The sequence below is a fragment of the Tachypleus tridentatus genome, chromosome 12 (assembly GCF_004210375.1).
Source record: "Tachypleus tridentatus isolate NWPU-2018 chromosome 12, ASM421037v1, whole genome shotgun sequence".
NCBI lineage: Eukaryota > Metazoa > Arthropoda > Merostomata > Xiphosura > Limulidae > Tachypleus > Tachypleus tridentatus.
The window spans coordinates 105687781-105702669 of record NC_134836.1 but is presented as its reverse complement, the minus strand read 5'-3'; the positions used below and the strand labels follow the sequence as shown (position 1 = coordinate 105702669).

Genomic DNA, 14889 nt, shown 5'->3' with positions numbered 1-14889 from the left:
ATCTGTACGAAGTATCGTCTGGTTGGTTTTTGTTAATCAAAAAAGCTACACAATGAATTACCTGTGCTCGATCCACTGCTGGTATCGAAACTCGTTTTCTAATAGTATAAACCCTTAGATTTATCACTGACTCATTAGGGAAGGAAAAGTTTTATTGGAAGAAAAATGTTAGCTTAAAGATTCCCCCATTTAGAAGACAATATTAATAAAATTCGCTGTCAAAACCATAGAGAGTGTACAACTTAAATCTTATGGTTTAAGGTTAAGTGTCAGTTGTTGTTTTTAAATAATAGATGCTCCAGTCTCTTAAAGACAGCAAGGAGAAATCTGGTTTATCGTTTACCAACTGACAATTTCATTATTATTAGTAAAACACATATATATTTATCTTTATTCGAAACAATTGTTACATTACACGGAAATGACACATTTTTGTAATGTTTATCCTTCCTTGAAATAGCGACAAAACTGATACTTTCATAACCACGGAACAAAAATTTTAAAAGTGATTTTATCTATTTGGCATTTTCTACACTTGACTCAAGTTATTTATGCCTGTCAATGATGATTTTTCCTGTCCTGCATCCTGTTATAGACTTGAGTTATACCTGCTTGTCTATTCCTGCAGGGTTCCCATTCTCGTGTCATTTCAAGACACTTAATACATTGTATCACGAACAAGTGAGTTCCACTTGTGTGAACAGGGTATCAAAGAAGTGGTGTTGTTACGTCATTAAAAATTAAGATAAAAATATAACTTTTTACATAAATTTTTCATAAATGTTACTGGGTGATTGTAATATTTTATGCGAATGAAGGAGTAATCTCTCTACACGTACAAAAACCAAGAATGTTTCGTTGAGAATCAGTGTAGATACAACACTAGTAATTCGTAGGACTTTCTGGTTTATTCACTCACTTATAAACACGAATGGGAGATGAGTTATAGAATATTTTACAACGTTACGGGTTCTACCTTTAGCCGGGTAAATCATTTTACAGAAACACATCTAGTATGGACAATATTTATTATAACTATATGGTACACGTCAAAACTAATATTTCACCAGCAACAAGAAAACAAAGGACACCTTAGTAACATTAGGCTTGCGGGATGAGAAAACACTGACAACATTTGTACTCACAAGAAAGCCTAGAAAAAGTGGTCTGAAAAATATACGTTAAATATACATTAATGACAGCTATAGAAAAGCCATCGTATCGTTTTATATATAATTTTACTTTTAGAGTTAAATAAATCTATTCAGAAGTTTTAAGAAATGCATAATATTTACAAAAGTATTACATTTCTTGAAATCAGGTACCTTAACTATTATTTTTATTTGTGCTACTCATAGGCTAAAGAAGTATTACAACCCATCACATTGCATAAGCTCAGAAATATTTTTATCACACTATACAGTATAGTGTTTAAAAGTTAACCTATCTGGTAAAACCAGTGAAGTCGCTCAGTGGCTCAACCAGTCTAAACAGATCAATTGCGCTAACTAAAATGTAAGAGATGCCACTTAAGCGAGCATTTGTTTTCAGAGTCTCACTCGGAATATAAATGTTTGAAGAATGAGAAAAGTTAGCGTATCTTATAAGACCAGTGAATCCCTTTTGTGACTGAACCGTTAAACATCCATATAACATCCTTCACTGAAATATTAGAGATGCAAGACAAGAACCATGAACATCATTTCTCGTTATAGCTAAGCTCAGAGTATAAAAGTCTGAATAAAAATTGACTCATTACATTTGTTCACTGGAATACATTAAAATTACTGTCAGCTAGTTTTCCTCTTAACGTATGTATCTTTTTAAAAAACAAAAAAAACGCTTGTACAGTATCGAATAAAATGTATTCAACTTTCAAGATTTATATTATCACTTTCCTTGTGTGTGGCCTTCATTGTAGTTAACTCGTTATTCACGAATACGGAAAAAGCTTTGGAATTTTCAACCTCGGGAGCTACCATGTTTGGCATGCTAACTCTTCATTGGAATGATGTAAACTTATTTGTTATTCTGTTTTATACGACGTTATCATGATAACAGTGAACAATCTTGATTAATCGTATCTCATTTCAAACACAGGTTTTTCTATCACACTAAAATATAGTGATAATCTTCAACAACGTGCATTTTAGAAAACGAAAGAACAACTCTGCAGTGTCGTTTAACTTCGTCTTCATTTTTTCTATAAAATCTGTAGAAAAGTTTCTTTGAATTATCTCTCTCGCACGACGTTTAATTTGTTTTTTTAAAAACCCGAGGTATACAACAGTCTAGAGCATTTAACAAATTCAGAAGACGTTTTATGGTGCAATTTTGAAACAAAGAACGTTAAACTTGAACAATTATGCAAACCATAGGATAAGAGACTCCTCGTGCAACTTAATTTTCTGTAACATGTGATCAGGCTTAGTTAGAGCATAATAACATAAAAGTTACTTAGTTACTTAGATAATATTAAACAGTTTTAAAACGTTACTCGATTATATTCAAAATTAGAGTATTCACAGTTGATTAACCAAAAAAAGTGTCTCCACACTCAGAGTCTTCTTAGTCCTGAATGGCCTAGTGATTAGAAGCGCTCGACTCGCAATATGCAGGTCGTATGTTTGAATTCCCTTCACCGATTATGCTCGTCATTTTAGCCGTGGGGGTGCTATAATTATTTGGTTAATCTCACTATTCGTTGGTACAATAGCAGCTCAAGAGTTGGCGGTGCGTAATGTTAATCAGCTGTCTCCCTGTAATCTGTTATCGATAAATTAGGAACTGCTAGCTCGTATAACCTTGGGCAAAATTTTAACCAAACCAGCGCGTAACCCAAGAGTTGACGACGGAAGCTGTTGAGTATTTGTCTTCATTTTACTCAGTTCAAAATTGTGGATGACGGTCGCTCGAATGGTAGCCCTTTATGTAGCTTTACGAAAACTCTAAGCATGCAATTTCACCCAGTACAGTATAAAACAAATTTAAATATTTAAAGTGAAAATAGGAATAAATGAAATGGAATACATGTCGAGTCTTTTATAGCCATTTAGGCTAACAGTTAACTCGTGTTATTTTAGGCAATAATAACTATAAGGAATTGTAAGTTTTATGAAGAAAATTATACAAAAAAGTTAAAAGGGAAAACTGATCAGGCAATTAAACACAGAACTAGAAATGTTTAACATGATAATTTTGTTTTAATAGAAATAGGTCAATTAACTGACTGATAAATTTGTAATAATTAATTGGTACGAAAATCGAACATGTTAACCTAGAGATTACCTATGAAGGTCGAAATGTTGTTCTCTGCTTATCGGTAAAAGTGTTAATACCCATAACATTTGTTCTAAGGTACATTTTCATTTCAAACAGGTTTCTCGTCATTAATAAATCAATAATTATGCACTATCATTGCCAAGTTTCTTCGTGACGGTCATTCTTCCAAGAATTATGTCACGTAATCATACTTAAAACTACTGACATTACAAGTCTACAACAACATAAGTCGACATAACATGAACTAAAAAGCAAACAAGTAAATGTATCTTCAACTAAAAAATAGTAAAACATGCAGACATTATTTGACATAAAACATCTTGGAAGATTTTAATGTATGTGAATATATACAACATTGAAAGAAATGCATTGCACAAGTCTTATAAACAACACATGTGTAAGTTGATTAACAGACGTTTAGTTTGAAGATATAAATTCAGTTAACTGCGGATGTTTTCACACTCCTATTGTATTCCTCTTATTTTTCTCCGTTGAGAATCCGAAATTAAAAGCATTTAAAGGAAGAAGTAATTTATATCTATTTTTGTTTCCCACAAGTCACTGACAAAGCGATCTTTCGTGTAATACCAAAACTTGACAGTTGGATTGAACGTTAGGAGTCAAACAAATCTCTGAAATGTTATTTATTAACAAATATCTATATATAGATTTTTAAGCCTGCTGAAATGAGGTTACGTAAAAAAAACTTGATGGTCTGTATGTGGCTGCTCCAGAGGGCGTCACCACTGCATGCAAGGTAGCACTTTACTCCAAAAGGTTCAGGACTGAAATACACATATACCAATATATATTACACAACGGTATATATAAAAATCTAAGCATGGTATCTCTTGATTACGAGAAACCCACGTGAAATAAAAATGTATCTCAGAACGGCTGGTATGGGTATTAACACTTTTATTGATAAGCAGAGAACAACGTTTCGACCTTCCTAAGTGATTGTCAGGTTAACAAAGTGTACTTAAATTAATACTTACGAACATTTTTGTCAACTGCTTTGTTTCGAAAAAAGGAAAAAAGAAGCACGAAAGCCACGATCAATGAATTTGCAGAAGATCCGGGTACTTTGAGTACTTTACCAGCCTTCTGTGTATACTTGTGATAGATTAACACAGCTGGAAGAAGAATTCCGAGAAGAATTAGTAGAGCCAGCGTTCTCCAAGTGTGTCCGGGAAAAAGATTAATGAAATCAACCGGGAACAATGATTGCGCCTGTTCCATGACCCTAAGAGTTTTCACTTTGATTTCTTTACAGCTCAAACAACAAGAGCAATGTTACGTACGCATTCGCTGAGTACCGACACTGTTGTGTTACTATATAGTAACCGCTAAATGATCTACTAGTTCGCTGACGCTATAAGGACGCATGCGTATTTCTTGCGATTTCAGGCCTGTGGCGAAATTGTGAAAGAAAGAAAGAGACAGTAGTCAGGTGTATCAACCGAGCTCATTCCCAGACTGAGTCTTCTCATTGTAAGTGACTATATGTAACAAACTAGTATTAGAATTCTTCTGGACATTATATCATCTTAGGATGTTGGCTCGTAATTATTTCGGTACAGAATGCTCTAGCATTCGATTTAATCATCCATAAAAGAAATAGGCGTATAATTTCCATCTTTTACAATGTCTTTTGATAGACAGAATTAGTGATAATTTATTTTCTCACTCAATGTAGGCTTATGATTACTTCATCTAAAATGAGTTACGACAACTGTTATTTTAGGTTTGATATCATAATACGTTTTGAATTAATACACACATCTGTCTAACATATTGTTTTATTTTCTAAAACAAAGTTTGATTTGAAAGGCAGCATTCTACACTTGCCTGAAATAAAATGCTTATAAACAACTACAATCAAATATTTCGTGTCTTTGTCAGTGCAATTAATAAGTACCGTTTCTCTATTTTTTATAACAATTTTCTTTCGTACTTGATAATTATAAAGGCTTCTGTGAACAGGACATTATCACAAAAAATCAGTTTTTAAAAAAAGTTTAACCTTAAATTTTTCTGAACTAATTTATATTTTTTATACTTTATGTTTTATTACTACTCTTGACTAATACTTATAAACATGAGCTAACCTAAAACGTCATTTATATTGTAAATAAAATGTAAACGACTATTTTCGTTTCTAATTAAATACCGAAGGGTTTTCAATAGCTTCTTTACCCATTAATCTATATAGACCCATATAAACTAGCTCAAACATTTTGTTTGTTTTTTGTTTAACCTTGTGGTGTGTAAAGCTGTTTGTAATAATAGATAACACGGAAGGCAGCCAGTTAACACCACCCTTTATCAACTCTTGGACTATTTTTTACTAAATAAAAATTAGATCGACGTTACTTTATAGTGTCCTCCCTATTGTCTGGCTATTGGTTTCTATACTTCAAACTACCAGGGTATGACAGACCAGCCCAAAAGAAGAAAATGTTTCATAACTAAACTTTTCTTCGACCAAATAAACAACAAAGCTAAAATAAATTTTTATCAAACACATTTAATAATATTTTTTAGATAACATATTTGTAGTCACTTTTCGCGGAACACGAGTACCCTCAAATAAAACCGCCAGGGGTACTGCTTAAATGAGCTAACTTGTGTAAAAGAGTCACACTTGGGAAAAGAAAAAGAGAGATATATTCCATATAGTTAAAACCATACTTCTTGTCAGCAGGTGAACGACATTATAAGATGCCGTCTTACATTTCTTAACGAGTGTAACGCTAAGATTTCTGATTTTACGAAACCGGATTAACCTTATATGCAAAGAGCATCCACGGAGGTTCCAGAAGCGTTCTATAGAAATTATATCAGTTCTTTTTTTTTTTTTTTATGGCTAGCCCAAAACACTTATATTTTATTTTTCATGATGGTTTATCACACTATCAGATATTATGTCTGATTGTATCACAAAATGTACAAGATCTAACCCGTACCAATTATATCATCGTAAAATAAACCTGCTCTCCAAAAGCACAACAAGTTTTTCTGCATTTATTAATCACGATGCCTCTACGCGTTGTGCCCTGAGTATTTTGTTCAACCCTAACTGTCTACACACGAAACTTTCTATTATTCTAGTGAAAGAATTGAAAGCCTGAATCTTCTGGGGTGCGAATTCTGAAGATGTTGCGTAATGTCCATAGACATTCAATTGCTGTTTCAAAAACTGTTATACAGATAGCGATCTGCAGTCCGTAGCGCCCTTCAGTGGCTTAGCGATAAGACTGAGGGTTTATAATGTTACTTTAAAAACGGGGTTTCGATCCCCTTGTTGAGTACAATATAGATAATTCATAGTCTAGTTTGGTGGAATTTTGCCAGTAGATATGTAAAAGATAGAGAAGTGACGCCTATAATACGAAAATAGTTTAGAAACGTTTGAAAGTAAGAGAAGTTGGGTTTAATGGTTTTGTTTTTTTCACACACGATTCATAACTTAGCTGCTCGGTGAGTTTGTTTTTCTTAAAATAAACTACAAGTAATTTTATTTACATTTTAAGCTGCTAAACTAAGTGATTGTTTTATTATTGTATAGTTTATTCTGAATTTCACGCAAAGCTACACGAGGGCTATCTGCGCTAGCCTTTCCTAATTTAGCAGTGTAAGACTAGAGGGAAGGCAGCTAGTCATCATCACTACTGTTTTACCAACGAGTAGTGGGAGTGACTGAAACATTATAGCGCTCCCACTGCTGAAAGGGCGAATTGGGTGGGAGGGAGATTCAAACCCGCTACCCTTGGATTACGTGTCGACTGCCTTAACAACCTGGCCATGCCGGGCCAACTGTTTATTATTATTCATTTTACATTTTAACTTAATGTTTCAGTTTTATGTTTCAATATCTTGAGTAATTACATACGAAAAAACACATTACACCAAAACTCTTCTTTCATCGTTTAGACCGGTTTGATTCATATATAAAGTGTGTTTTTTAATATTGTGAATTTATTTTAAAACTGAAATACAAAGAGTGAGTTTCTGATTTGTTCTGACAAAATCAAGGTCTACTTTTCCTGGTTGGACAAAAAAAGGCTTTGAGGTGTCCTAAAATTAGGGATATTATGTTGAATTATCGTCCCTGATTAAAATACACGCATTAATCTTGTAATTTATTTGCTCCGTTTTTGTTTTGTTTTTCAAACTAGACTGTACCCAGTCAGGTGAGATTCGTTAAGTTGTTACGTCAGAGTTTCTTGCCTATTAATGAGGCTGCACGAAAGCGTTATTGCTTAAGAAACGTGGTTGCGGGAGTGGTCTAGAAACCAGCCCTACATGGAGTTAATCTAATTATGAAGAGCATATTATGACGTGGAATGTAATATAGTAATATAAATATAATATAATGTAATATAGTAATATAAATGACACGTTAAGTTCCTTAGCTCATATACACAACTAAACGAGTTTTCACATCACTTGTTTGTTTGAATTTCGTGCAAAACTACTCCGAGGGCTAGCCGTCCCTAATTCAGAAGTGATAGAATAGAGAGAAGTTCACTAGTGAATATCCTTCATTGCAAAATGTTGAGTTACTCTTTTACTAACAAAAAGTGGGATTGGTCATCATAATATCGCCCTCACAGCTGAAAAAGTTAGCATGTTCGATAATAGAATTCGAAACCGCGATGTTGCGAGTCGTGTATCTTAATCACTCTGCCATGCCAAGCCTTTTTACGTCAAAAACCACAGCACGTTATTTCTTTCAAAACTGTCTGTTTGTTGATTACTTCTACATTTCAACTACATCTTACATACACAAAGAGCTAAACACCTGGTTATAAGTACCTATGACTCACGTATAACTGTTTTAACTTTGAGGACTACCAGAAAGAAGACAACTTGTCGACAGCGCTCACCGTTTGAAACTGTTATTTTTAACCAAACAATGGGATTTTCTGTCACACTTATAACGCATCCATAACCAAAACTGTGCTTGGAATCCACGACTTTCGGATCGATACGCTAGTCACTAGGACAAGCTCGCGCTCCTTTGAACATTTTTGATTAGGGTTAAACAACATAACATTTCTCTCTGTCCTGAACACATTAGATTTTATAACGTATTCGAACAATGGAATATTAAAAACCAAGAAATAAATTTTAAAATATACACTAACAAATAATAGCGATAACTCAAATTTTGTTTTACCAAATTCTCGTTTAGTTGAATAATACAGCTGTCGAATTCAGATGTTTAAACATTGATAAATGTGCTGTTTTTTGTTTTTGTTTTGTTTACTAAAACTGACAAATACTTGTACGATATGTATTTACTAAAAGCTGATTAAGTAATAATTCTCTCCCTCCTGCAGATGAATCTTTTTCGTGTTCAATGTACCTGATCACTACTTATTCATATGATTAGTGTGCTCGACTCGCGGATTGGAATCCTGATCATACCAAATATGGTCGTCGTGGGAACGTTATAATGTAATGTTCAATCCCACTGTTCATTAGTAAAAGAGTAGCCCAAGAGTTGGCGGTGGGTGGTGATGACTAGCTGCCTTTCCTCTAGTCTTACAATGCTAAATTAGGAACGGCTAACGAAGATAGTCCTCGTGTAGCTTTGTGCGAAATTGAAAACAAACAAATAACAATTAACAAGTTCGTGAAGATAACAACGTGGGTTGTCGAACCATGTTTACGTTGGTAATTTTAGTTTGTTCATGTTTCTAAATAACTTACACCAAACAGGTTATTCTACGTGTAATTGCATACAGTTATTATAAGCTTATCATTTGCTTGACTGGAAATTAAACAAAAAATTTCGTTTATTTCAGAAGGTTCACCTTGCGTATTAAAGCGTAAAACGCTCCAAAGTCGTACTCAGTAGAGCAAGAGTGTACTTTGAAAACAAATACAAAATAGTGTATTGAGAATTTAGTTGTTTTTGAATTTAGTTTTGTAAGACTAGAGGAAAGGCATCTGGTCATTACCATCCACCGCAAACTCTTGCAAAGCTACTAGAGGGTTATCTGCGCTAGCCGTCCCTAATTTAGCAATGTAAGACTACAGGGAAGGTAGCTAGTCACCAACACCCACCGCCAACTGTTGGGCTACTCTTTAACAACGAATAGTGGGATTGGCTGTCACATTATAATGCCCCCACGGCTGAAAGGGCGAGCATATTTGACAGGGATTCGAACCCACGACTCTCGGATTACGAGTCGAACGCCTTAACCCACCTGGCCAAGCAGAGCCTTTTTAATACAAGTGAATGTTAATATTTTAAAGTTCTTTATTTTTACAAGAGCCCGGCATGGCCAGGTAGGTTAAGGCGTGCGACTCCTAATCAGAGGGTCGCGGGTTCGCATCCATGCCGCGCCAAACATGCTCACCCTTTTAGCCGTGGGGATGTTATAATGTTACAGTCAATCCCACTATTCGTTGTTAAAGAGTAGCCCAACAGTTGGCGGCGGGCGGAGGTGACTAGCTGTCTTCCCTCTAGTCTTACACTGCTAAATTAGGGACGGCTAGCGCAGATAACCCTCGAGTAGCTTTGCGCGAAATTCAAAACAAACAAACAAATATTTTTACAAATCTAAATATATGGAAGTTTTGATTTTTTTAAATTCCTTGTTTTTTTCTGTTTATATAATTTCTTCAAACGCATTGTTTTAAGTTTGTTTTGATAAAATCAGATAATATGTCGTCTCCTCCAAAAAACGTTTTTGTTGTGTTTTTAGAGTCAGATGCCTCTTTTGGTAAATGTGGTAAAATGAGAGATTACCTTAATAGTTTTTTTTTTCGTTATCTTTTACTAATTTTAGCTAAAGACGTTACCATTACAAGACTACCGAAGAAGGTTTCAGAGCACTGATTCTAATAAGATGCTGAAAGTGTAGACGTGACCTTTCTGTATCAGTTTCTCCGCAATCAGTGACCTACTTTACAACGGTGCTTTGCATTAGATGTACAAGGTCCTTGTTGTTTGTGGGATATTGACCCCGAATTGGTCTCACCACCTGGTAAGTAAAATTGCAGTCCGCCATCCATGACTTTCATACAAAGCACGTTTCACCTACAAACCTACATAGTAAAAGCCCAAGGCACTATGAAAATACGACCAAGATTTAAGATACATAATATTCTAATATTTTAAGCGTCAAATAAATGATTATTATGCAATTATTGTGCCTATTATTTTAATGTAAGTATTTTATGTTATAGTATTACAGCTAAAATGTTGTTATAACAATATTATTATTTTCACGCACGAAACTCCCTTAAAACATAGTAACTTCATTTAGATTGTGAAAATATCAATGTACCTTATAAATATATGCTAGTTATAACAAAAGCAACATTAACTAACAAAATATATTTGTATATGCGTATGTAAAACCAGAAAGCTAGATTTTTTAAAATTCAAAGGCATTTCTAAAATAATGTGTTAGCATTTCTGCACACTCACGTACGCATCTGCTTCTGTAGGCCCCCGCCAGTATAGCGGTAAGTCTACGGATTTACAATGCTAAAATCAAGGTTCGATTCCCCTCGGTGGGCTCAGAAGTTAACCTGATGTGGCTTTGCTATAAGAAAACACACACACACACAACTCTTGCTTCTGTAACATGTTTCATTCTCCTCTAAAGTGGCCCGGCATGGCCAAGCATGTTGAGGCGTGCGACTCGTAGTCTGAGGGTCGCGGGTTCGCATCCCGGTCGCGCCAAACATGCTCGCCCTTTCAGCCGTGGGAGCGTTATAATGTGACGGTCAATCCCACTATTCGTTGGTAAAAGAGTAGCCCAAGAGTTGGCGGTGGGTGGTGATGACTAGCTGCCTTCCATCTAGTCTTACACTGCTAAATTAGGGACGGCTAGCACAGATAGCCCTCGAGTAGCTTTGTGCGAAATTCGAAAACAAACAAACAAACAAATCTCCTCTAAAATTATATTTAGTCTCCATTTGGAACAGTGATAAGTTTAAACTCATTACGCTAAAATCAAGGGTTCAGTTCCTAAAGATAGATATAGCAAGTAGCCCAATGTGATTTGCTCAAAGATAGAGGTAGAAAATATGAGACACAAAAACCAATCATATTGCCCTGTATCGAAAACTTTACAACAGATTAAACAAACGGTGCCGTACTTTGTTAAGACGTTTGAACAGCGTTATTTTGTTTTTTGTTGTTCTGACAGAATTTACACACAGTTATCTATTGAAAAGAGATATTTATATTTAAATAAGTGTTTTCTTTCGATTGTATTCACTATATTTGGTGACCTAGACGTGATAAACAGCGCGTAATCAGGTTCGTTTCTTCCATCGGCTCTATGTGGGTCAGTACTATTTCTTTTTTAAGCAGTATGTGTTTTTATCGCCTGTATCTAAATGGAATATTTCGTTAGTGTAGAACACGGTAATAAATCAGGAACTGGTTTTGGTGTTTTCAAGCTTAAGACGGTCAATCAGAAGTAGGACACGCTACCTTCGTCACTATTTTGAAACTTTGCAGCGGTCACTAAAGTATCTCCACACATTCCTGCTCGCTTAGTCAGGTACAAAAAAATACCTTATAAATGTCCACTATCAGGTCGCTATTTGTTATAAGATTAGTTTGTTGTTTTCTATTTGAAAAATTATCCGTATCCACAATAATAATATATTTCACAAAATATTACACAATAATGTGTGTGTATATATGATTTTATTTATACCGTAATTTGTTTTATATTTTTAAACTTTAACCTTAGGTAAACACATGCCCCTCCAGTTGCTCAGTGGCGTGTCTGCTGACTTAAAACTCTAAAATCCGACTTTCGATACCCGTGGTGGGCAGATCACAGATAGCCCATGTGTAACTTTGTGCTTAGTTAAAAACAACAACAAAAATAGGTAAATACAATAAAAATTAATCTCATTTAAGTCGAAGGCGGGAAAGGGGTGAACATTCAGAAAGTGTTCTTATTAAAGACTCTTACAAATGCGTGAAAAAATCGTCAGTTTTTTGTAATGGATTGATAAGTTTGTTGTTAAGCGTAAAGCTGCATCATGGATTACTTGTGCTCTGCCTATTGTGAGTTTCGAAACCCAATTTTTAGTGTTTATAAGCCCAGACATTCCGCTGAGCTACAATGGAGCATTTTGCAAGATAAATATTGATATATTCGACTGAGTTAACCACTCATAGATATCAAAGTAAAGTGAGAAAGCTAGTGTTAAACTATCTGATGCTTCAAAATAAGTATTATACAAATTAAAGTTTCTAGCAAATTCTTCTAAAGCCTTGCGCTGTTGTGTTATAAAATTTTTGCTGTTTTTTCTAACCGATTACAAAGTGATAAGGAACAGTTCCATTTCCGGTAATATAAATACGCTAACATTTTTTTTTTAAATTTCGCGCAGAGCGCCAGCCGTTCGTAATTTAACAGTGTAAGACTAGAGGGAAGTCAGCTAGTCATCATCACCAACTCTTGGGCTACTCTTTTACCAACAAATAGTGGGATTGACGGTTACATTATAACGCCCCCACGGCTGAAAGGGCGAGCATATTTGGTGCGACGGAGATTCGAGCTCGCGACCCTCGGATTACGAATCGAAAACCTTCACCCACCTGGCCATACCGGGCCTAATTCACTAACAAACACTGCACTCAGAATATTGCTCTAATACGTCTGTCACTTATTACCACAACTTACACTGTGTTTAGGCCTTTTTTTTAAAATTATTTATTATACACTTTATACTGGTACCAAAAAATATAAAAACGTAAATTACATGAAACTTTTGTGATAAGAACTCAGTTTTTTCATTCACTTTCTAGCATGTTGTTAACCTGATATCAACACCTTACTTAGTCGTAATATGCAATTTCAGAACAACGATGACGACATCGCTCTATCGAAACCAGTGGTTCCCACCTTCACCTTTATTCTTAAATAAATAATTACTGTGAGGGGTGCGAGAACATATTAAAATTTTTAGGGGTGCGGTGCATCAAAAAGGTTGGGAACCACTGATCTATAAATAACATTTTGTTTATTAATTAAGAGAGATTAACTAAAATTATTTATTTGATGACGATGTCACCGCGTTATATAGATCCTTCACCGATAGAGCGTATCAAGTCGTAGTTCAGTAACTGAGTCTTTGTTATCTCAAGTTTGTATATATTTATAAAATCACGTAATAAACCTATAATCAAGACATTTGAAATTAAAAATAAACAAACAAGACTTTACGATTTAACGAAGCGAGCAGTAATCCACAGAAATCGGTGTTTTTAATACTTCCGTGCTGTATAGCTTTGATCGTGTTCAGATACCAGGTTCTTGTCCTCAATAGTTTCTCGGTCAATACCTCTTAAGATTTTAAATGGATATTATGTACGCATGTCCCCCTTCGTTTATTTATATTTCTTTTTACCTGAGTACACTACTAAGAGAAAGCAATACGCGTTTATAACTATTATTATGTGCCAATGAAATTACAAGGTTTAGATTGCTTACTAAACCTAAAACACATTCCCACCACTAAAACGAAGTAATATGTTTGTTCCTGAATTTCGCTCAAAGCTACAGAAGGGCTATCTGCGTTAGCCGTCCCTAATTTAGCAGTATAAGAGTAGAAGGAAAGCAGCTAGTCATTACCACCCACCACAACGTTTGGGCTACTTTTTTACCAACGAAAAGTGGGGTTGACCGTCACATTATAACGCCCCCACGGCTGAAATGGCGAGCATGTTTGGTGTGACGGGGATTTGAACCCGCGACCGTCAGATTAGGAGTCGAACGCCTTAACCACCTGACCATGACGGGGCGAAAAAAAAACAATCATTGGTTTATCATTATATAATTAATTAATAATTCCTTCTTTACACAAGAGGAAAAAAGGAAAACTTACTATAAATTTGTAGCTTTAGTAAATCTTGGAACTAATACTAATATCTAACAGAATTACGATATTGTGTTTCGTTACACATGTGAAAGCTAGTGTTTGGTGTTTAAACTATTTGTCGTTCAAATAATTCTTTTTGTTTGTTTGTTTTTAATTTCGCCCAAAGCTACTCGAGAGCTATCTGTGCTAATCGTCCCTAATTTTGCAGTGTAAGACTAGAGAGAAGGCAGTTAGTCATCACCACCCACCGCCAACTCTTGGGCTACTATTTTTACCAACGAATAGTGGGATTCACCTTATATATAACGCCTCCATGGCTGAAAGGGCGAGCATGTTTGGTGCAACCGGGATTCTAACCCTCGACCGTCAGATTACGAGTCGAACGCCCGTTCAAATGAAATGTTTTAATCTTGATGTTTGATCTTTAAGCATCAGGTAACCTCTCCATGCTTAAACCAACGTTTCTTTTTCCAAATGTCTTTTTATTATTAATACTTTAAAGTTCACTTCGTTCTTTGATTGAAATAATGTCCACCTACTTATAATTGTTTTGTTAAAAATCTAATTCGACCAAACTACCACACGAATGCAGCAACAATATGATATATTTAAGTTTAGAAAGAACTCTAAGTTTAAATATATCATATTTTTGCTATATTCATGATAGCTGACGTCACATATTTTTTTAACATTTTCGACGTTTTCTCTCGCCCTCTTTCATACTGCAACATT

At 35.0% G+C, this 14889-nt stretch overlaps 1 protein-coding gene across 1 annotated transcript in view; it reads right to left on the bottom strand.

Moving 5' to 3' along the window:
* LOC143235709 (cytochrome P450 4c3-like) overlaps nucleotides 1-4633 on the bottom strand; it is a 34687-nt gene extending 30054 nt beyond the window's left edge. Inside the window, exon 1 of the mRNA XM_076473921.1 lies at nucleotides 4281-4633. Within this exon, the coding sequence (XP_076330036.1) occupies nucleotides 4281-4524 (244 nt within the window). The 5' untranslated portion in view covers nucleotides 4525-4633. The remainder of the gene's footprint in view (nucleotides 1-4280) is intronic.
* Between the last annotated feature and the right edge of the window lie 10256 nt (nucleotides 4634-14889).